The sequence below is a fragment of the Nelusetta ayraudi genome, unplaced genomic scaffold, assembly GCF_046127955.1.
Source record: "Nelusetta ayraudi isolate G7.1 ecotype Tasmania unplaced genomic scaffold, CSIRO-AGI_Nayr_v1 ptg000091l, whole genome shotgun sequence".
NCBI classification, from domain to species: Eukaryota; Metazoa; Chordata; class Actinopteri; order Tetraodontiformes; family Monacanthidae; genus Nelusetta; species Nelusetta ayraudi.
In genome coordinates, this window is record NW_027466141.1 from 369,609 (window position 1) to 390,000 (window position 20,392).

The 20,392-nt window shown below is 50.1% G+C and overlaps 1 protein-coding gene across 6 annotated transcripts in view; it reads left to right on the forward strand.

Moving 5' to 3' along the window:
• Window positions 1–196: 196 nt before the first annotated feature.
• Window positions 197–20,392, forward strand: part of glcci1b (glucocorticoid induced 1b) — a 27,906-nt gene continuing 7,710 nt past the window's right edge. The window contains exons 1-10 of one of the 6 annotated variants that reach the window (XR_012929035.1): window positions 198–371; window positions 546–933; window positions 6,362–6,510; window positions 12,690–12,779; window positions 14,169–14,285; window positions 16,380–16,520; window positions 17,595–17,805; window positions 18,260–18,380; window positions 18,573–18,877; window positions 19,967–20,364. Coding sequence is in view for 5 of the 6 variants with exons in the window: in XM_076046837.1 (XP_075902952.1) it covers window positions 630–933; window positions 6,362–6,510; window positions 12,690–12,779; window positions 14,169–14,285; window positions 16,380–16,520; window positions 17,595–17,805; window positions 18,260–18,380; window positions 18,573–18,870 (1,431 nt within the window). In the remaining variant the exon portion in view is untranslated. Of the gene's footprint in view, window positions 372–545; window positions 934–6,361; window positions 6,511–12,689; window positions 12,780–14,168; window positions 14,286–16,379; window positions 16,521–17,594; window positions 17,806–18,259; window positions 18,381–18,572; window positions 18,940–19,966; window positions 20,371–20,392 lie in introns of those variants that run through there. The other 5 variants (XM_076046837.1, XM_076046839.1, XM_076046836.1 and 2 more) reach the window with 5 other exon arrangements.

Below are 20,392 nucleotides of genomic sequence, written 5' to 3' on the forward strand. Positions count from 1 at the left end.
TCCGAAGATGAATTATCTCAAACGTCTCAATTTCCCCTTCAGAAACACATCTCCCCCTGCTATTAACATATCTCCACGCTCATTGGATAAATACACGAGCACTGCCGAATTTACACCAATCGACGGCGCTACTGTATGGTACGTCCAGCCAATCATGGCGTCGGCAGCGAGCAAACCGATCCCGCCCCCTTACACACCAGCCAGTACTCTGGCTGAAACGACTGACATTTAGAATGAGTAGACATGATGGGGAAGGCTGAGCAAGAGCAGGCAAACACGATATAAACCAACCCAGAAAGTGTTTGGGAAACTTCTAAAAGTTATTCGTCAGACATTTAGGGCTCACATCGGTATGTTTTAACGTCTTCCGGGTAAGTTTGCCAACAAAAAGTGCGTCGCGAGGGCTGTATTTTACTCTCGAACGCACGAGTGGATTTACTTTTAAGAGAGAGAGAGAGAAAAAGAAATCGGAAGCTACCAGCAGGTTTCCCCGTCCATTGCTAACACGCTAATGTTTATCTTCCTCCCGTCCCACCTCCTACTAGGGAAGCGGCAGCCTTTTTTTTTTTTTTGGCCACGACGTCTCGCCTCGCCTCACTTGGAGGAAGCCACGGGCCAGTTTCGGGAGGATGTCAGCCCCCAACAACTCGCTCCAGCAGCCGCGGGTGAGGCGCAGCAATGCGGGCTCCCCGGGCTCGTTCAACAACGGCTGCCGCCTGCACCCCATCCGCGCCACCGTGCCCTTCCAGCTCATGCGCGGGGCTCCGAGCAGCCCGACGCGGGCGCAGGTCAGCCACGGCGGGGCCACGGGCGGCCGAGGCTCGAGCCCCCCCGGCAGCCCGACGCTCAGTCCAGGAAGTGCGAATGCTAAGCTAAGACTGTCTCCCGAAAATAAGGATTCCTCCTGTCCTCCGGACTCTCCAGTTTCCAGAGGTATTGCCAGATATGTTTTTTTTTTTTTCTTCTTCTTCTTCTTCTTCACCTCCTACCCAAACCGCTTTGCGTTTTCTAGGCCAAAAAAAACCTATATCTTTAAACATGTCCTGTCACAGCGTGTCGCCTTCCTTTTAACAAGTCGGCTTTTAACTTTATTCGTGAGCAACAACAGCTGGGGCGCAGTTGTAAAAGTTAGGCGTGCGTGCTAGACTTTCATAGTATGCGTCCCATAAATCGATTTCGAGGCTGGCACATGGCACAAGAGAGGGTTGGGGCGCTGTGCATTAACTATTTAGCTAAATGGTGCACTTGCACAATTGGGCTCCTCTCAACACACAAACACGAGCGAGGCACCATTGGTTGGCTCCTGTTTCATATGGACCTTTGACAGGAGAGGAGATAGAGGCAGCGCAGAATTGGCAGAAGAATCACGCGTTCAGTTGAGAGAGAGAGAGAGAGAGAGAGAGAGAAAGAAGGGGGGAAAAAGGCCACGTCAGTCCCAGCAGCAGCAGCAGCAGCAGCAGCCGGCCTGAGTGAATGGTCAGGTGTTGCCTGCCTGCCTGCCTGCCTGCTGTGACCTCACTCCATTCAGGCCATGTGGAAGCCCCCTCGACCCAGCAGTCAGCCTGAACACATGCTGTGCCTCGTCATGTTCACTGAACACATGGGCATTTTACAGGGACGACTGTTGAATTGCGTCCCTGTTTTTTTTTTTTTTTTTTTTTTTTTGGGGGGGGGCTGGTTTTTCCCCTTTATTTTGGAGAACAGAATCTAGGCCTGGAGAGTCCAGGTAGGTCCAGATCAGACTTCTCCCACACACTCGTATTTATTTGAAGGTCTGTCCTGCCACCGCCACCCCCTCTTGTATCAACACTGCAGCAGTTTTCTTTCAGACCAGTGGCTGTTGCCTCTTTTTTGCCGGCAGCTGCATTTATTTGCAAAGATATTTTCTATAAAACAACCCCCCCCCCCCCCTTTGCAACCACATACTGTCTAAATATTTGAGTCACGTTTTAACATCGGAGCAGCTGAACGCATTTTTCAGGTTGTTCCAGTTAGAGCAATGTTTTTGTTTTTAATGGTTATTGTCTGTTGCATATCGGCTGAATGCTGCCCCCCCCCCTCCCCACCCCCCGCTCCCCATCACCTTAAACAAAATAGCAACACTCCCGTCTATTCAGCGGTAGTTATCGTGGATCTGTGCACAGAGTTTTGCCGTCATGCTTCGCATTCTTCCCCGTCTTTTGAATGAGAGGAGTTCCATCCTTGAGCAGTGTACCGTGCGAGGCAGGAAACGAAGTCTCTTCACAACAACTGGGCCAGCCAGCAGCTCTCTGCATCTGCTGTGTTTGGCCAGCGGTTGGTGTTGGTTTCCCACCCCGGCGGCATGCCGCGCATACCTCAGCCCTGCTGAAAGAGACGACCTCTAACCCAGGCTAGTGTCCCGTGTCAGGGCCGATGATGGAGACTTGACCCTCCTTCGTTGCTGCGACCTTGCAGCGGCTACCCAGCCGACCTGGCTGGGATAATGCTTGTGATCGTGTCACTTGTTGCTGCAAGCGCTCCACAAAATGCAAACTGAAACGCGTCTGTCAGTCTGTCAGGCTGTCAGGAGACAAACAAGCGAGATGTTGTGATCCAGTCCACACTTGTCTCTCGCCACAGCGGCATTTTTTTTTTTTTTGCGCTGAGCATTTCTTGAAGTTTTTGTTATCAGAACTAACCAGGAAATGGACACTCTCTACTGTTCTTTGTTTGGATTTGCGCGGCCCAGAGAAAGCAGTGGGAACTACGGAGAGTGTCAAGTGTCAGTCTGTTTGCTTAAGCCATTAAAACAACTTTAAGAGGTTTGAAAACAACTATAAAATTACCTAACAGCCAAGTAGGGTGTGATTGGATTTGTGCGTCTCATTTCCCTGATGTGTTTATAATAAGCTGTGACTCAAGAATTGTAAATTATGCCGTGAACCTTTCTCCTACTGGATTTCCACCTTGCAAAGAGGACTTAACAGTCATTGGTCCTTTGTAGAAATTTTACTTTTTGCCACGACTTGTACCGAAGCGGCGTTTAAGCTTAAATGACCCACATGCCCAACAGGAACCACAAAGTCACAAAGTCCCAGAGAGAAGAGTCCGCTCTCTGACGCAAGGACGGAAAACATTCCTTCGATGTCCAAAATAAAATGGTAGATCTTTCCGATAGTTCCGATATGGCTTCTTATTTTGTTATCACAAACCCATTTTTAGACCAAATGTCTGCTGTTTGATGGGAACCTAGTCCCAAACGGGGCCCAAGGGAAGCAGACAGACGGTGTTTTGCGCCGCTAATGGACTTAACTGTCGGTCCCACCTCTTGGTATCCTCATCGTCAGCCCCCCCACCGACCCCCCCAGCCCCTCCTCCCTAGCCCCTCCTCCCCTCCACACCGAGACCTTTTCTCACCTCACCACCATGACATCACACTCCTGCCACCACAAGGCTCCCAACAATGAATCTCCCACACTCTCTCTGTCAAAGTGCCAGCCACGCTGAAACGGGCCCTGCTCTCATTGTCAAGCCCGTTCAAACTGCAGCGTAGGACCAAACGTGGCAAAAAAACAAAACAATGTTGACTGCGGTGGAATTCTGCGCCGCCTTTTAGTCGTTTGATGACTGCGTGACGCGTCTGAACCCCCCCACCCCCACCCCAGGCCCCCGAACTCGGCGTGAAAAGGTGGCCATATTAAAGGTGCGTTCCTTCACGGCGTTGGAAAGACTTTCCTTGAAGTGGGAATTTTCAGATCAAGAGCAATCGGATGGCGCCGCAGCAACTTCAAGTTGAGTAGGACGGCCTCACGTCGGCCTGGCGTCAGAGCTTTGCGTCTTACACCCTTTGAATCTCTCTTTTGCTTCGCTGAAGAGTTGCGCTGATAGAAGCGTGCCACTTCTGCCAAGTGTTTTTGCTACTTTCGTCCTTTAACCGTGCGAGTGCGTAGCGGTAATGGTAGCGGTTGTCGGTCAGTCAGCGCTTGCAGCAACAACGAATGGGGGCGACGTGTCCGTCTTCCCTTCCTGACTTCCCAGCGGAACGGCGTCAACTCGACTGTGCCGTGGTTCCAGGCTGGAAATGGAATGCACTGTTGGCTGTGCTGAAACCCCCCCCCTCTCCCCCTATAGGGCGAATCTGATCTAGTCCGTGCTGGACCGGTGCTGGGCTGGCGTTACTCTGTGAGGCGCTCATCATGCTAACCTGCAATTTCCTGCCAAATGCATAAACCTGAAAACTTGTGGGGGAAAAAATGATTACTGCTCAAATCATCATTATTATAATTTGATGTTTATATGGGGCAGGGGGTGGGCTGGAATTGGTTATGTCAGAGTGAATAGACCTCCTTTGTCCAATGGCGGCGCAGACGGGTCAATCAATTGCCTCAGTTGTGATCACATGACGAACAGAGTAGTATTTTCCTCCTGCTCTGACTGCTAATATGGCCTTGTGGAAACCTACAGGAAACCACGCCGCTGTGGTTAACTGATTTGGAACCACATGTTTGTTTTCACATTTGCCTCGGCTGAGCTCTGCAGCTAATAAACCAGCCGTTGAGCCCTGAAAATGCCCAGGCTGCCTCCCAGCGCTCTGCCGGGGGAAAGAAAGTTCCCTTTTTTTTTTTTCTTTTTTTTTTTGAAGTCTCCAACTAAAGTCCAATTCACCTCCTGTTAGCCCCGTTGAGAATAAGGAAAAAAAAAAAAAAAAACAGCAGATTGACCCAACTGCACGTCTGGGGCTTCCTCCTTTTTTTTTTTTTTCTCACACCCGGGGATTATTCTAGTCTGGCAAGTGCAGAGACGGTGGAAAATAACCACAATCCCAGTCGTAGGGCGCAGCCGGCTTGGCCTGTATCAATATTGATGGAAATTTATCCCGCTTCCTTTGTCTGCGATGCTTCAGGGAATTTTATTGTAGCCCAGCGAGCTTGCTTAGGCAATACTTTTGGGGTGGGCAGGCCTGTGTGTTCTATGGACAAAGAACAACAATCGGGGCGGCTGTGCAGTCCTGCTAGGAGAGGGGTGCCCCACGCGGATGCTCGGTCAGCCTGTGTGTGTGTGTGTGTGTGTGTGTGTGTGTGTGTGTGTGTGTGTGTGTGTGTGTGTGTGTGTGTGTGTGTGTGTGTGTGTGTGTGTGTGTGTGTGTGTGTGTGTGTGTGTGTGTGTGAGAATGTGGTCCCCGGGCACATGTGTCCCGAATGTCAAGCTTTGCTTCTCATGGAAGGAGTAACGTCCAACTCTGTCATTAGTATTTTATTTTACAACAGTCTCACGCTGTCCTCTAATGTTTTTTCGTGTTTGCACATTTAGTTTAGTTTTTTTTTTTTTTTTTTTGCCTCTCTGTATTGATTCACTGTGTGTCACTGCAGGAATGTTGAGTGGATGCAGGCTGTGTCCATGTTGCATTGTGTTGTGGTTGTTTATGAGTTCTTATGTGGGTGGTGGTGTGTGCTTGAACCGCTGTGGCTCGCAGCAGACTGCTCTCATAACATCAGATACTCGTGCTCAGCCATTTGCCTTTGCCTTCAGGGGGAGGGGGGAGGAGGGCGGGGGCTGCTGCTGCTGCTGCTGCTGCTGCTGCCCTGTTGACCTCCACCAACACTTGTAAGATTAGCAACACTGTCCGCACGGTTGCAAAGACCAAGGCATTGCACGGCCAGGTGCCTCCGTCTACTGTGTAATCTTTTTGCTTTGCTTGCGTGTGAAGTCTGCCCACCGCCATGGTGCAGTTTCCTGGCCAGCTATCTGAAATCTTTTCTCCTCTTCGTACGAAGCCTGAACTTCTGTCTTCTTCCTCCTCCTCCTCCTCCTCCTCCTTCGCCGCTGCTTCGCTGTTTCCACAACAGCAGAAGCCGGTGCTATGCAGGATATGTCCTCACAGGCAGCGCTAGCAGGAAATGTGACTCACGCAGTATCGTGACTTCGATGAAAAGTGAAAAGGATGCAGACGCTGCTGCAACACACGTACACACATGTACACACACACATACAGAGCGGGTCTGAAATGGCGAAATTGTCAGTACATCCCGTTGATCAGTCGCTTCCTGCAAATGAATGAAAGACTCGCTAAAAGAAATCCACTCTGGGGGGGGAAACAGTTTGATTGGCCAATTACTTTTTGGCAGCCTGCAACGTGTTAACAATTTGGGAAGCGGTGCCACTTAAAATATCATTCCGGCTCCCTTGGGTGCACATTGAGAGCAGATTTATTGCGACCCGACGTTCTGCTCTTTCCCTCTGCACTCAGGTGTTGTTGGGACATTGTGTGCAGCAGATGCCTTCAGGCTGTTTTGGGAGTTTTGCTCCTTTGCTGTCGACGCCTGCATTGGTCTGTGTACATGTTGATACAGCCGTCTTATTTCTCACTCTGGTATTTGTTTTTCTGTTTTGTCGCCGCCAGCAGAAAGGTCGAAGCTGCAGGTTCGGACTTCCTGCGCCATCCGCCGCACGTCCTCTCTGGACGCCATCACGGGGCCGTACCTCACCGGCCAGTGGCCCCGGGACTCGCACGGACCCTACCCCTCCTGTATGAAAGACAAAGCCACACAGGTACCGTGCTTTGGATTCATCTTTTTGGTAAAATGGTAAAAAAAAAAAAAAAATCTTTAAATTGGATATTTGTCAAAAGGCTCGCTCCAAAAAAAAAAATCAAGTCCCACTCCTGCTGCTTTGTTTTCACACGATCTACTTCTTTTGTTTTTGTTTTGTTTTTGTCACTCGTTTTGGTCTGGCAGGCAAATTTTCTTTTTTCATGCCATACTAATTCTGAGTACGGCATGAGTTTTTAGTGAGTTTGAAATTTAAAAATCAGGAATCCGAAAGAAAATGAGTCCAAGCTGCAAAAAACAAACAAACAAAAAAAAAATGCACACATCAGAAGTTGTGCCCACTACCTCCTTATCCTGCATTTGCATGCACAGGCGCTAAGAAAGCCTGCGCATGCAAATGCTAAGCAGGCAAGAAGAAGGAAAAAGAAGAAAAAAAAAAAAGAAATGATGGCAATACAAGTGGTGGAAATGCTCCATGCTCCAGTCATGTGTCTTTTGAAGGGAATAATAATCTTAAGTCATGCTTTCCTCCACCTGGCAGCTCGCTCGGCTATAAATCATTATGGTTATATCACCGGGCTTCAATTTGCAACGTGTTGCATGTTTTCCCCGGCACCATGGTGACGTACGGCCGCGGCTGCGGAGCGGCAACTGGGTTTGGTTCCTAAAAGGGAACAAAGTCGGCGTGTCGGCCCTGCGATAACTCTAATCTTTAGACTCGAGGCGTGGCCGCCTGTTCGTCGTAGAGCGGCTGCACGTTTCGCACGCGCAGCTGCGCACGCGCACACACACACACACACACACACACACACACACACACACACACACAAGCAAACCAAAAAAAAGAAAAGAAAACAAATATCTACAGAAATGATCGTGCACCCAAAGAGATTTGTATGCAACGGCAGTGCATTAAAGAGGCGGAGTGACATGCTATTGGGGCAGAATTTAGAAGAAATCGTTTTGGCTCGGCGTGTCGGTGGCGGCGAAATGTATCGAATTAGCTGGAAAAGTTTCACCGCGCATGTTTTAAAGACCCGACCGAAAAACCACAAAGCCAAATACTTTTCAAAATGCCATATTATTTTACAGCCATTTTTCGCCCCACGCACTCAAGCCAAGTCTTTGCAGCTCATGTGCCCCCCCCCCCCCCCCCCAAACTTCCACACCCACTTTCAACTTTCTCCAAACAAATTAAGGGGGGGGGGGGGGAGAGACGTGCGAGTGGCTGCCGGTGGCTGGCTGACTGTCACGGCCCGGCGGCGCTCGAGTCGAACCCTGGAGCCGCAGCCAAAGACCTCGTCAGTGGTCGACGGGGCCGACGCAGGAGTCTGGCGGTCCTACGCTCATCCGCCCTGCAAATCTGACGTACGACGTCGCCGCTTTTCCCCCTCCTCGAGTTACTGCACGGCCACCGGAGAGCAGCTATCACATGATGGACCTGTAATCTGGCCGTGTGACCGGGCCGGGCTCGGCTAAATGTTTTGCTGTAAAGAGCTTAATTTTTTTTTTCTCTTTTTTGGGGGTGGGGGGGGGTGGTGAGGCTGGGTTGGGGTTGGGTTGGTGTTGGGGGGTGGAGGGGGGGGTGCAGGGGTGGGGTGGGGGTGGGGGGGCGAAGAAAGACCATTGAGTGTGTATGATGATGATGACAAGGGCTGCTCTTTCTTTGCTAAAAGAAGGCTTTCATGTGCCTGAATGAAGAGCGCCCAGGCTCATTTACATGGGCTTCATCCCGTTAACCCCTCGTTTGCCTCGCAACGCTTTGTGTGAGGATGTGGCTGGAGGACCGTGGGGGTGGGGGGTGGGGGGGCGAACACCTCAAATTACAGGGTTTCCTTCCTGTGCTGGAAGGCCCAGGAAAAGTATGGAAAATCAATCCCGACGTGATCGAGTCAGGAAAAAGAAGGGAGAAAAAAAGCAAACCCTGTGGGCTCGCAAGCGCAATAACCGTGTGGATGTATTACGACTGTCAGCCATGCCTTCCTGTCATTAAAGCATAAAAGCTAAAATTATAATTTTCTCCCTAGTTTTTTTTTTTTTTTTAATGTCTGGAAGGAGATTCGGTGCTGCGGTGTGGTGGAAAAATGTGACACGGTTGTCAGCCCTCAGTCCTTAGGAGAAAGAAGTAGCTAACCCCCCCCCCCACCCACAGACTCCACTCCTCCACCCCCAAGGGTTAGTGAAGGACCACTTCCTGTTAACAAGTGCTGCCTTAGTCGCTGCTGCGGCTGCTGCTTCTTTTCTTCTTTTTTTTCTCTCCCCCAAAATAAGACACGAGTGGTGAACAGCGGTGCACAAAAAGCCTCCTTGGCCTCCTTTTGTGGAGCGACGTGCCGAGGGGTCAGGACCCCCCCCCCCCCCCGCCCCCCTTTCCCTCAGCGCTGTAAGGCAGCCCCACACGGAGGTGCGGCCGTTTGCACCTGCCCTGCTGGCGGCCACCGAGGCGAGGAGAAAAATCCCACTGCTTACCACCTGGCCCTCGTGGGCCGCATGGCCCGCCTGCCTTTTGTGTGGGCGCCGAGGAGCAGAGGGCCCCATACACATGCTAATGAGTGTTCCGCGAGGGGTTGGATTGGGGGGGGGGGCGGGCACAGGCCTGTGTGCCCTGGGCCCTGCGGTCGCCCAGCACAGAGGACGTCTGTATGAAGATTAGGAGGGCCCTGACACACACACACACACACACCAAGCCGACCTCAAAGCAGCAGCAGCAGCAGCAGCCGCGACAAAAGCCAAGCCCGTCGCACGGGCGTGTGCGTCGCCACGTCTTCTCGCTCACAAAGACGCCCTCTCCCTCACCCGCTCCTCCCCCCCCCCCCCCCCACACACACGTGCACACACACACACACACAACTCGTACGTATATGTGCCGTACATCCACTCAGAGGATGTGACCAATCAGCTGCCGTGAGGAGGATAAAGCCAGACAAGATAGTCTTCTGTTCTCCAGGCGGGTGATGATAAAAATTCTAAAAAAAAAAAAACCCAAACAAAATCAAAACATTCCTGCTGCCAAACGGCCTTTTATCTTCTTCTGTCCCGATGGTCAGATAGACGTTGGGCACGTGGGCTTCACATCGTCGTCTGCTGGGCGTTAGCTTCCTGTTAGGACTCATGCTCGGCTGGACTTGCCACATGTCTGTGGTGGAGCCACAGGTGTTGGCGCCACCTAACCTGGGAGGAGCTGTCAGTTCTCATTGTGACATCACAGACGGCTGATTTCCACACCCTAACTGAGTGTATTGGTACGCTGTAGCATAATGACAAGCAGAGATGTGTCTGAGTGATTTTCTTCTCAAAGGTCGTGCGTGTGACCTGAGGATGTGAATCACATGGGTCGGCTCAGGGACTACCTTTTGAGTATCTTTATTATATTTTTATGGATAATTTTTTTTTTTTTTTAACGCTGGCCATGACTGCACTCTGCGCTGGTGTTTGATTTAAAAACTCACAAATAATATTTTCTTTGGTTGAAAAAAAATGTAACGGTATGATCATTTTTCCTGGGCTCCTCTCTGATATTTGCAGAACTGGAGGAGAGAACCAGATCGGAACGCCGCCGCCTCCTCTCATCTCCAGACAGCATCAAACGATAGCAGAGCTTGCATGTCCCGGCACGCAGTCCAAACAATCCGCTGCAAATTCCACTCGTGTTCTATTGAAGCCCAGTCATTATTTCCTGCCTTTGGAAAAACAGAGCTAGATTCTTGTGTGTGTGTGTGTGTGTGTGTGTGTGTGTGTGTGTGTGTGTGTGTGTGTGTGTGTGTGTGTGTGTGTGTGTGTGTGTGTGTGTGTGTGTGTGTGTGTGTGTGTGTGTGTGTGTGTGTGTGTGTGTGTGTGTCCCACCAACACCCCAGGTGGGATCCAATATCCGATAAAAAAATATAAAACACTTCAACTCCATGTTTTGGGATGTTTTTGAAACCGCACTCTAAAAAAAAACAAAAACGAAACTTTTACACCAAGCCGTATTTAAAATAAATAAATAAAAATATCCCGTTTACACGGATACGCTGGAAACGACTGTAAACGATGTAGTACCTATTCCCGGCCTGGTGTGGCGCCGCAAGTTTATTCCCTGAAGGCGGAAGAAGAAGAACGCCGGAAGCACGCCGTGTGTAAAGAAGCAGTAGCTCGCTGAAAACAAGCGCTACAGACAACCGAAAGAAAGATCGCTCGTGAAAAAAGACGGTGTGAATAAACGACAAGAGTTGAACGTCTGCTTCGAGTAACTTCAGAACACAAAGCCTGAAAAGGTTCCTTGCTAAAATTGACTCGGGAGTCGTGCCAGTAAAAGTTAGCTAACATTTTTGCGTTTCCTGCCTCAACAGCCCGGTCCGCCGACCCGAGAGAAAGTAAATAAAAAGTAAAACAGGATGTTTGCAAATCGTTTCCGCGGTGTTCATTTTCACTTTGCACACAATCCACGATCGATTCTCGAGCACGGTGGCTACCGGGCTTGTTATTGTGCGACACATGAGCGGCCGGCTACCAGCAGCAAGTGCGTTGCGCACGTAATATACGTCATCAACAAGAGTTTATCGTTATTACTGCGATATGTCATATTCTTACCGCGGTAATTTTTTGGACGATGTAACGCAAACGCCATATCCCCCATCCCTAGTATTTAGTCATTTATTTTTTTATTATTATTATTTTTTTTTTTATCTTCATTGAGTCTAGTGGAACACAATTGTCTGATTATCCCACATACACTGTAGACATCCCCAGAGAACGGCACACTTAGCCCTCTGTTTACGTCCCTAATCAACCCTGACCCTGCTAAAACTTGTGCTCGGTTGGACCTTCCACTTGTTTTAGAATTTACCTGAAAACATGAGGTAGTGTTGACATTGACCCAGGAGGGTGTCCGTCCCCTTTGTGATGTCACAAAGTTTGGCCCCGGGGCCGCCAGATGACCTCGGGCCGTTCTGCAGGCACTGTGTAGAGCGCAGATGCTAAGAGGCTAGCTACACATCTTCCACCGCCGACGTAGCCCAGCACAGTGCTCCCTTTATGAGAGCACAAGCTCCCATTTAATGCGCTGTCCTTTCTCTCTCCAGGGTGGTGGTGGTGGTGGTGGTGGTGGGGGGGCGAGGCAACCAGCGTCTAAAATCGTGCACAAACGCCCTCACGAGTGTTGCTTATTATTCACACTGTACATTACATATGACAAGGGTGTGTGTGTGTGTGTGTGTGTGTGTGTGTGTGTGTGTGTGTGTGTGTGTGTGTGTGTGTGTGTGTGTGTGTGTGTGGGTTCAGCAGGGAGGCAGTGTGACATTTCAAAGGTCTCGGTCTGGGACCTCCATTGCTGTCCATATTCTTTTGGCCGGCATTTGGTTACAGACGACCCCCCATGAAAAATCGTGTGTGTGTGCTGTTTTCTTTTTTTTTTGTTGCATGTATTTACATAACTTAGCCGTTTCCTTGTTTGTGCAGTGGTGGAGACAGATGTGCCTCTGTGCTCTGGTGGCGGGAAGCCTGTTTGATTCCTTCTCATTGACACGGTGGCAACGTGCAGGTTCGCTGCTGTAGATGTTTTTGACCTGATAAGAACCAGGAATCACCCTCAGTCAGTTGGTGCAGCTCGCCCCCCGGTGGGGCCAGATGTGTTTATCCCAACCTGGCCTGCTAATGGAAGCCCTTTAGCGTTGCTCTACTTTGGCTTTTTTTTTTTGTTTTTTTTTTTTGTTTTTTTTCCCCCTCCTTCCTGTTTGAACTCGGCTCATCGCGCCTCGCAAGTGTTTTCCTCCTCCTTCTATCCATTTCACACTTTTCCAGAACACGTGGCACCCGTTGGCCTTTCACACACACATTTCCCAAAAGCCAGGTCCAAACTTTTGTTGTTTCTGTTGCGTGCGTGGCAACACTTTGTTTTTCCTGAAATCAAATGATAGCCTATTTTCTATTTAATTTGTAACAGATGTCCACCAAACGGTCGTTTTACATAAGAGGATTTTGATTTGAAAATTTCCGTAATAAAAGCCAGTGTTGGCTCAAAGACTGCAGCACAGCTGATGAAAATCACACTGCAGAACCTGTTCCTGGTTAATATTGTAAAGATTTCCAGAGATCAGAGTGGATTTTAGCATCACAGTGAACTTTGCGGTGTCTCATATAAAAGTCATTTTCAAAGGGCCGCACGAGCTTTACATAACAACCTGAATCCTCTCTGCGTTCCAGACCCCGGGCCTCTGGATCGACGAGGGGGCGGAGCCAGGAAGTTCTCACCAGCGGTCGGCCTCCTGGGGCAGCGCCGACCATCTCAAAGAGGTACCTTCACCCGCTCCGACCCGACCGGTGCGCCGACCCAGTGCGGCTGGCGTGATTTGGTTGGTTAACTGTGTTTTTTTTTTTATTTGTCGGACTGTGACCAGCTTTAAATGCTCTCCGGGTCGGTTCCCCTCTATCTACCGGCCGACCACGCAGACCTATTAGGTCTCCACTTCTCCCAAACCGCACTCTAAATTTAACATCCCTCTTCCCCTGTGGTTTTCCAGAGACTGGGCAGAAACCCTTTCACACAGTCGGTGGGCTTCATGCAGTCACTTCAGACTTTAGAAGCACGTTTCCCAGTCAGACTACAACATCATCAATCAGTGTAGATTCACTGACAAACACTGCTTTCTTTTTTCTTTTAAATCAGCAATTCAAAATAAAAGGACTTCAATTCAAGTTTGAAATCATGCATATCTGTCAGATCTGCCCATCAGTGGGCAGGTTGGAAAGAGGAGAAGGAGGCGGAGCCACGGTGAGGATTGAGCTGCGAAACAAACGGGAAGCTGCTTCTAGTTTGTACCGACTGGGAGACCTGCGCTGGTTTTGAAAGAGATCTGATTGGCTCAATGTCATGGACAATTAAAAAGAAACTCCTTCCAAGGCCTTCCTATGTAAATTCTTTCCCAGATGGATGCATCATGTATCTCATGCAAAATTTTAAACAATTCTTTTGCTTGTCGGATTGCTTTAAGAAGCATCTGACGCCCCGACTTCCTGCAGATAATCCCACAACCTTGACCTTGACCTGACCTTGTGGCCGCGGACCGCTTGTCCTCTGTCCTGCGGCGTGATTACTCTCCAGCCACCTGGACTTGTCACCACAGACCCGCCGCTGCGGTCGAGGGAACGACCGCATTCCGGCCCCTTTGACCTCTGCGAGTGCTCGTGTGGGAGGACGTCATGACAAACAGAAAAGAAGAAAAAGCAGCAGTTCTTTGTTGACGGCGTTGCCGGGATTAGAAGTAGAGCAGTGAAGACCACACCTTTGTCTGCACAGCACAAGTGTGTCTGTTTGGCTCACAAAGGGTATCCTGTTTGGGAGCTCGACTCCGGGCCGCATGCAGCAACGCCCACCCACGCGACTGGTCTCGGTGCTGGAGTGGATGACCAGAGGCACCTCCGGGCCTGCAACCGGACCGGTCGGCTCAGTTGTTACAGCTTCACATTTTTTGGTCGAACGAAACAAAACATAACATTGCAACAGCACATATTTTTAACGTTTTTTTTTTTTTTTTTTTTTTTTTTTTTTACAAATTTGCGCCTCGACGTCGTTGCGAGTTTCCTTTGGACTTTCCCCCACGTTGGAAGATTCCAACTCATTCCAAGTGACTGCCTGAAGCCCTTCCCTTGAATCTTTTCCTTGTGTGTCCTGCCGTCTCTCAGCAGATTGCTAAGCTGAGGCTCCAGCTCCAGCGCAGCAAGCAGGTCAGCCGTCAGAGCAAAGACCGGGAGCAGAGCTCGCTGCAGCTGTCGCAGCACGGCAACGCGTGCATGCTGCAGGTAAGTCTGCGTCCCGTCACTGCACTCGCACGCACACACACACACACACACACACACACACACACACACACACACACACACACACACACACGTGCGCCACAGCAAATGGAGACGCGGGAATCCTCTCCTGGTTTGGGGAAGAAAAAGAAAAAGAGAGAAAACATTAACCACCACCGAGCTTGGTGGTGCAAGATTTCACTGGAGACCAGGGGTGTCAAACATACGGCCAGCGGGCCGGATCAGGCCCGCAAACTGTTTTTTTTCCGGCCCGCGAGATGATTTTGCAAAAAATATAAAAAACTGCAATTTTTCAATGAAAGACAGTGCCGTTCTAAATGTGTCCACTTGGTGTCGCAATATCGTTTCTGCTTCGCAAACAAACTCAATACTGGGGCTGAGCAAATCGGCCCCTCACGCCTCCTATTGGCTGCCCTCATTGCCCCAGAATGTCTCTGTGGAAACAGACAAAGCTGATGCAGAGCAGTGTTGCCAACTTGGCGACTTTCTTCCCCCCAAAAAGTCGCTATTCTATTCTATTCTCCCCATAGCGACTTTTTTTCCCCGTCAGAAGCGACTAGCGACAACTCTAGCGACTTTTCCTGCCGCCACATCATCTCATGACCGTCTACAGTGAAATCTTGCACCACCAAGCTTTTCTAAAAAGAACAGCTTTTCTAAAGGTCCCATGTTCTGCAACAATCACTCTTGTGAGGGGGAGGCAGTTTGTGGCCTTTCTGCAAAAAACATGTTAAACTATGAGCGGCCTGTGAGCCAGATGTGAACTCGCCAGGCCTTTGCCCCTCTGAGACGCCCTCGCTGCCACCTCGCCTTTACCTTCAGCAGGGAGGAGGCTGGAAACATGAGCTGCGTTTACGTGGACACCAGTAACTGCCTCGGCGGCGGCCGCTCGTTTCTTTTGCGAAACGCAAACCAAACGATGGACCAAATAAAAAAGCCGCTGGGAAAGGTTTGGAGGCCCGTGAAGGAGCCGGGGACGTGCGGACAACGCGCAGTTTGTTTACAACGCAGGCGGAAGCGCAGCTCCTTCTTCTTCTGCCACTATTTCCGGGAAATTGGACATCTGCGATTCGTTCTGATTCAACGCTTCAGTTCGCGTATACGCAAGATCGGATCATTGTATTCAGTGTCCATGCAAACAATGGATTTGGAACTTCCGATCAACCAAGGTTTAGATGGGATTGCAGGAGTAGCCATAGGGCTAACTGCGGTTGATCATGCACGTTTCTATTATTTATTATTATTTTATTTTTTTGAATCAAACCCTGCAATGCCGCACCGCTGCAGTCTGTAGTGATGAGAAATGAAGATCTGTAAGAAAGACAAGGTAGCTGAGTTTGACCTCCCTTCTCTGCAGAGACCACAGGGGGGTGTGCGCGCACGCGTGTGTGTGTATGTGTGTGTGTGTGTGTGTGTGTGTGTGCGCGCGTGTCAATTGATGATAATCCAGGTTTACGATGTTGACTGCATTTTCACCGAGCTGCTCTGGTTAACGAGTCCACATGTTGAGCCGTGGTACCGGAGGAGGCGAGAGGGATACGGAGAGGCGGCCAGCAGGGGGCAGCGGTGCTGGCGTGTGGGCAGCAGGGGGAGGTGGGATCTGTCTGGGCATGCTCGGCTCTGCCTGCTGTTTGCTGTTCATTCATTAACAGATGCCCAGGAAACGGCACAGATCAGCCTCTGTGGGGAGAAAGTGTGTGTGTGTGTGTGTGTGTGTGTGTGTGTGTGTGTGTGTGTGTGTGTGTGTGTGTGTGTGTGTGTGTGTGTGTGTGTGTGTGTGTGTGTGTGTGTGTGTGTGTGTGTGTGTCACACCATTCTGGCATGTTGTTCCCCGTCATATTTAATCTCCTCTCCAGCAGCAAGCGTTTAAAACACACAACTCACCGCCCACGAAATATCTCACCAAACTGGATCGGCCACAATTCAATTCCCCTGAGCCGTGCAGAGGGCACGGCACTGGCAGGATTTGTTTTTATCGCATGATAAACTTTGAGTGTCTCTGGCTGTGATATGAGGGCGTCTCCCCTCTGTGCCGCATGCTTACAAGTGTGTGGGTTCTGTCTCCCTCCACCCCAGATGAAGGGAGCGTCCTCCTCGGCTCTGCCGGTCATGCCTGCGCCCAAGCCCCTCATCTGCAGGGTGCCGAGCAGCGTGGAGGGCATCAACCACGAACTGGAGAACGTGTTCATCCGAGAGGGCTGGGAGCACGGCATCCAGGTAGGAGCGCAGCCGCCCGTGTCGGAGTGGCTCGGTCGGATCGGGAGAAAGGTCTGCAACAGACTGTAAAGATCAGGCTCCACTTCACTTCCCGGTTGTTGTGTAAATGAGTAGAGCAGAAAGGAATGAAGGCTCGTTGGCCCAGGTGGAACGACGCACGACTTTCAACATCACTGATTTGTCTGGCTTTGTCGCGTCGCTGCTAACCGCTACGTGGTGAACTTACTTCAACCCGGCGTGGGTTCAAAGGTTACACAGTAGTCTGGCTCCGGCTCCACTGGATCTGATTGGCTGGGGTTTAATTGTGACGGACGGAAGCCTCGTTCGGTCGTCTTCCACCTTTTCGTCTGAAGGGAACTCATTTTTGCGTGGAATTCGGGAAACAGATTTTTTTTTTTTTTTTTTTAAGGAAACTCTTCCACTATTCCGCCAAAACCCGAACTGGCTATCAGAACCTTTTTAGCGTCTGTGCATTATCAGCTTGACTGTGTGCATCATGTGGTCGGACAGCGAGCACAGCCGCAGGGTCACCTCTTAAATCCTGTCTCAAGGGGGCAGTAAAGTACTGGCAGGTGTGTTAAGCTCTCCACTGTCTGCCTTTTTCTCACGTGCGTACACACGCACACACACACACACACACACACACACACACCGAAACACAAACAAACACTTAGCCCTCTGGTTTTACAGCCCTGCTGGCCTCTGTGACCGTTTCCCTGCTGGGATGTTTAAATCAGCTGTTAAGGTTAAAAAATAAATAGAGTAGCGCCGTGTGCGCTCACATCACCGGGTTAATCTCCCGGCACCAGCTAGCGGGCTTTGTTTCTACTTTGCCCTTTGAAAAAAAAACAGACACATAAACACCAGCGTATTAGCCTGTCGCAGCCCTCAGATGATTTATCTCAGGTCGTTGACCCCGAGCTTCACCGGAGCTGTCGACACCTCAAGGACACGCTGTCCTGTTCCCACTGATTTATTGACACGTGATTTGCGGGCCTATAAAAACAAAACAAAACCAAAAAAAAACAAAAAAACAACAACCTGACCTTTGACCTCTGACTTCTGACCCTGCAGTCCATGGACGCTGTGGACGGCCGCCGCGCCCCCTTTCCTCAGCATCATTACTGCAGCAGCGGCGGCGGCGGCAGCGGCGGCGGAGACACACGAGACACGGACACGCAGGCGCCCTCTAGTGGCGAGAGCAGCCCGGTGGCCCGCCCCCACAGCTCCGACCACCTCCACTCCCCCGGCGGAAGCCCCTGTTCGGCAGAAGAAACCGACAAAGGTGCAGCACACTTCCTGAAATCTCCAAGGACTGTTTTTTTTTTTTTTTCTTTCTTAAGTTTTTTTTTTTTTTTTTAATACATTCCAAATAAGGTCAGTAGTTAAGTGATTATTATTATTATTAAATCCCCTGGAATAGCTGCTGCTTCTCTCAGGGGTCCTGGTCTGATTAGCCTGTCAGCTCCTAATGCATCAGGTGTGATCTTATTAAAGTTGCACAACATTGGTGGAGTAGAGTCTTAATAAATATTAATAGGTAGAGTATAACAGTATTGCTATCCTGAACAGACCTAAATGAGACCCAGGTGGCGCTGTTCCAGGTTCTGCTACTGGTGTTTGCTGTCAAGTTTGTTTTTTTTTTTACTTTCTGTTCAACTCGGCCGTAAAGAATTCAAAATCTTCTCCAGAACGGACCGGACCAATCGTTGTTGTTGTTGTTGTTGTTGTGTTTCCAGACAACCTGTGCGGCTCGCCACTGCCAAAGTACGCCACCTCTCCCAGACCCAACAACAGCTACATGTTCAAGCGGGAGCCGCCGGAGGGCTGCGAGAGGGTCAAAGTCTTCGAGGAGATGGAGTGAGTTAGCCGTGTGTGTGTGTGTGTGTGTGTGTGTGTGTGTGTGTGTGTGTGTGTGTGTGTGTGTGTGTGTGTGTGTGTGTGTGTGTGTGTGTGTGTGTGTGTGTGTGTGTGTGTGTGTGTGTGTGTGTGTGTGTGTGTGTGTGTGTGTGTGTTCTTCAGGAACTGAAGGCGACTCCTCTCGTCCTGCAGGTCGGGCAAATCGAGAGGCTTCCCGCTCTTCTCCTGTCCCGACAAAAACAAGGTGAACTTCATCCCCCGGGGTTCGGCCTTCTGCCCCGTCAAGCTCCTGTGCTCCTCCCTCTTCCCCGCCGCCTCGCCCTCGCCCTGCTCGCCCCTGGGCGACGGCCAAGCGCTGCCTCAGGTGACCCCGGCTCCGCCCGACGCGCCTCTGCTGACCGCCAGTCCGGACAAGAGCGGCGGCGGCGCCGACGGCCAGAGCGCCGGCGCCGGCAAAGACGCCTCAGCACAAGTGTTTCTCACCAGCTAGTCCTCAGGTATCGGCCTAACAAACCACCCGTAGATTCCACACTTTGGCTAGTCAGGTGCTGTTGTTTTTTTTTTAAAAAAAAAAGGCAAAAAAGAAGAAGAAGAAAGAAAAAAAAAAAAAAAGTTGGAGGAAAAAAAGAAATCTTTGCACTCCGTTAATTCCTAACGTTAGCCAGCAGGGAGCGCCCAAGCTCACGGAACTCAGACAAACTGGCATCGGGAAAGCCAACGCTGCTCTGGCAGTTGCTGCTGGGATTGATTCCACTAGTGGGCGCTGATGTTCTGGACTGGAGCCCCCCCCACTCCCAGACTGTGGCCTTGGGCGCCGCCTCTCTCCACCCATCACTAACCAACTAGCCTCCTCTGTACCGTGACGGCATCCGCAGCAGGAAGAAGATATAGCCTAGCTTCTTTTTTTTCTTCCTTTTTTTCTGCAACGGAAAAGGAGACTACTGTGGTAGTTACTATTATTTGTACTATTATTATTATTATTATTATTATTATTATTATTCTTAGCCAGTGCCTCAAAGTCCTTATCACAATGATGTGGGGAAAAAACCTTCAACTCGATGAAGAGTCGGCTTCGATTGTTTGAGGGACGGGTTGTTGTTGTTGTTGTTGTTGTTTTTTTTCTTTTCTTTTTTTTTTTTTTAACTAAGCAGCACGTCAGCTGTTCAAGTGTTCAGCGAGCACCCCATACTTCGCATGCGTAAAGCCTTTTTTTTTTTTTTCTGACTGGATGGGAAACGCGCGTCATTTAAAGGTCCCGTCTTATTCCAAAGTGTCTGGATCAGCTGTTTTCCAGCTGATCCTGGACCTGCGTCTGCGTCCCGGGGACGGGAAGCTGGAACCGCTGGCTGTGGAACTGCCGCAGGGTGAGCGGCTTTCGGGAGAAGAGCTCTGTCGGAATGTTAATTACGAGGGTCCAGAGAGGAAATAGTAACGACGATAATAACGATAATAATGATGATGATGATGATGATGATAATACGGGACTGTTAAATTGAAGTACTGCTGTTTCACTGCCAGACGCATCAAGAAGAATCCCACAGTTTACACAAACGGCTTCCTGTCTTCGACCCGTCTGGTTGTCAGAGGATTTGCATGAAAAGCGGCTGCAGCAGCGCATGGAGGATTTTTTTTTTTTTTTTTTTTGCAAAGACCCACAACTGCGGTCGCGTATGGATTCAAAGAAGAACGACGACGACGACGAAAAAAAACAAACAAAAAAAAACCCCCACAACAAAACAAAACTGAGAAATCCTGGTTCGCCGAGCACAAAACGCAAAGCAGGCGTCGCAAAGCACAGCGTCTCCTCACGACACCCCCACCACCACCACCACCACCCGTTGGCCTTGTCCCGTCGACCCACACTACACAAGTAACTCAGGTCATGTGGAATGTACTCGCTCGGACTCCGCTTCTCCGTTTCTTGCCCCCTTGTCGTTCCCACGCAGAAAGACATTCCGCTCTTTTGCAGAATTGTTTGTTGTTTGTTGTTGTTGTTGTTTTTTTCTCCTCCC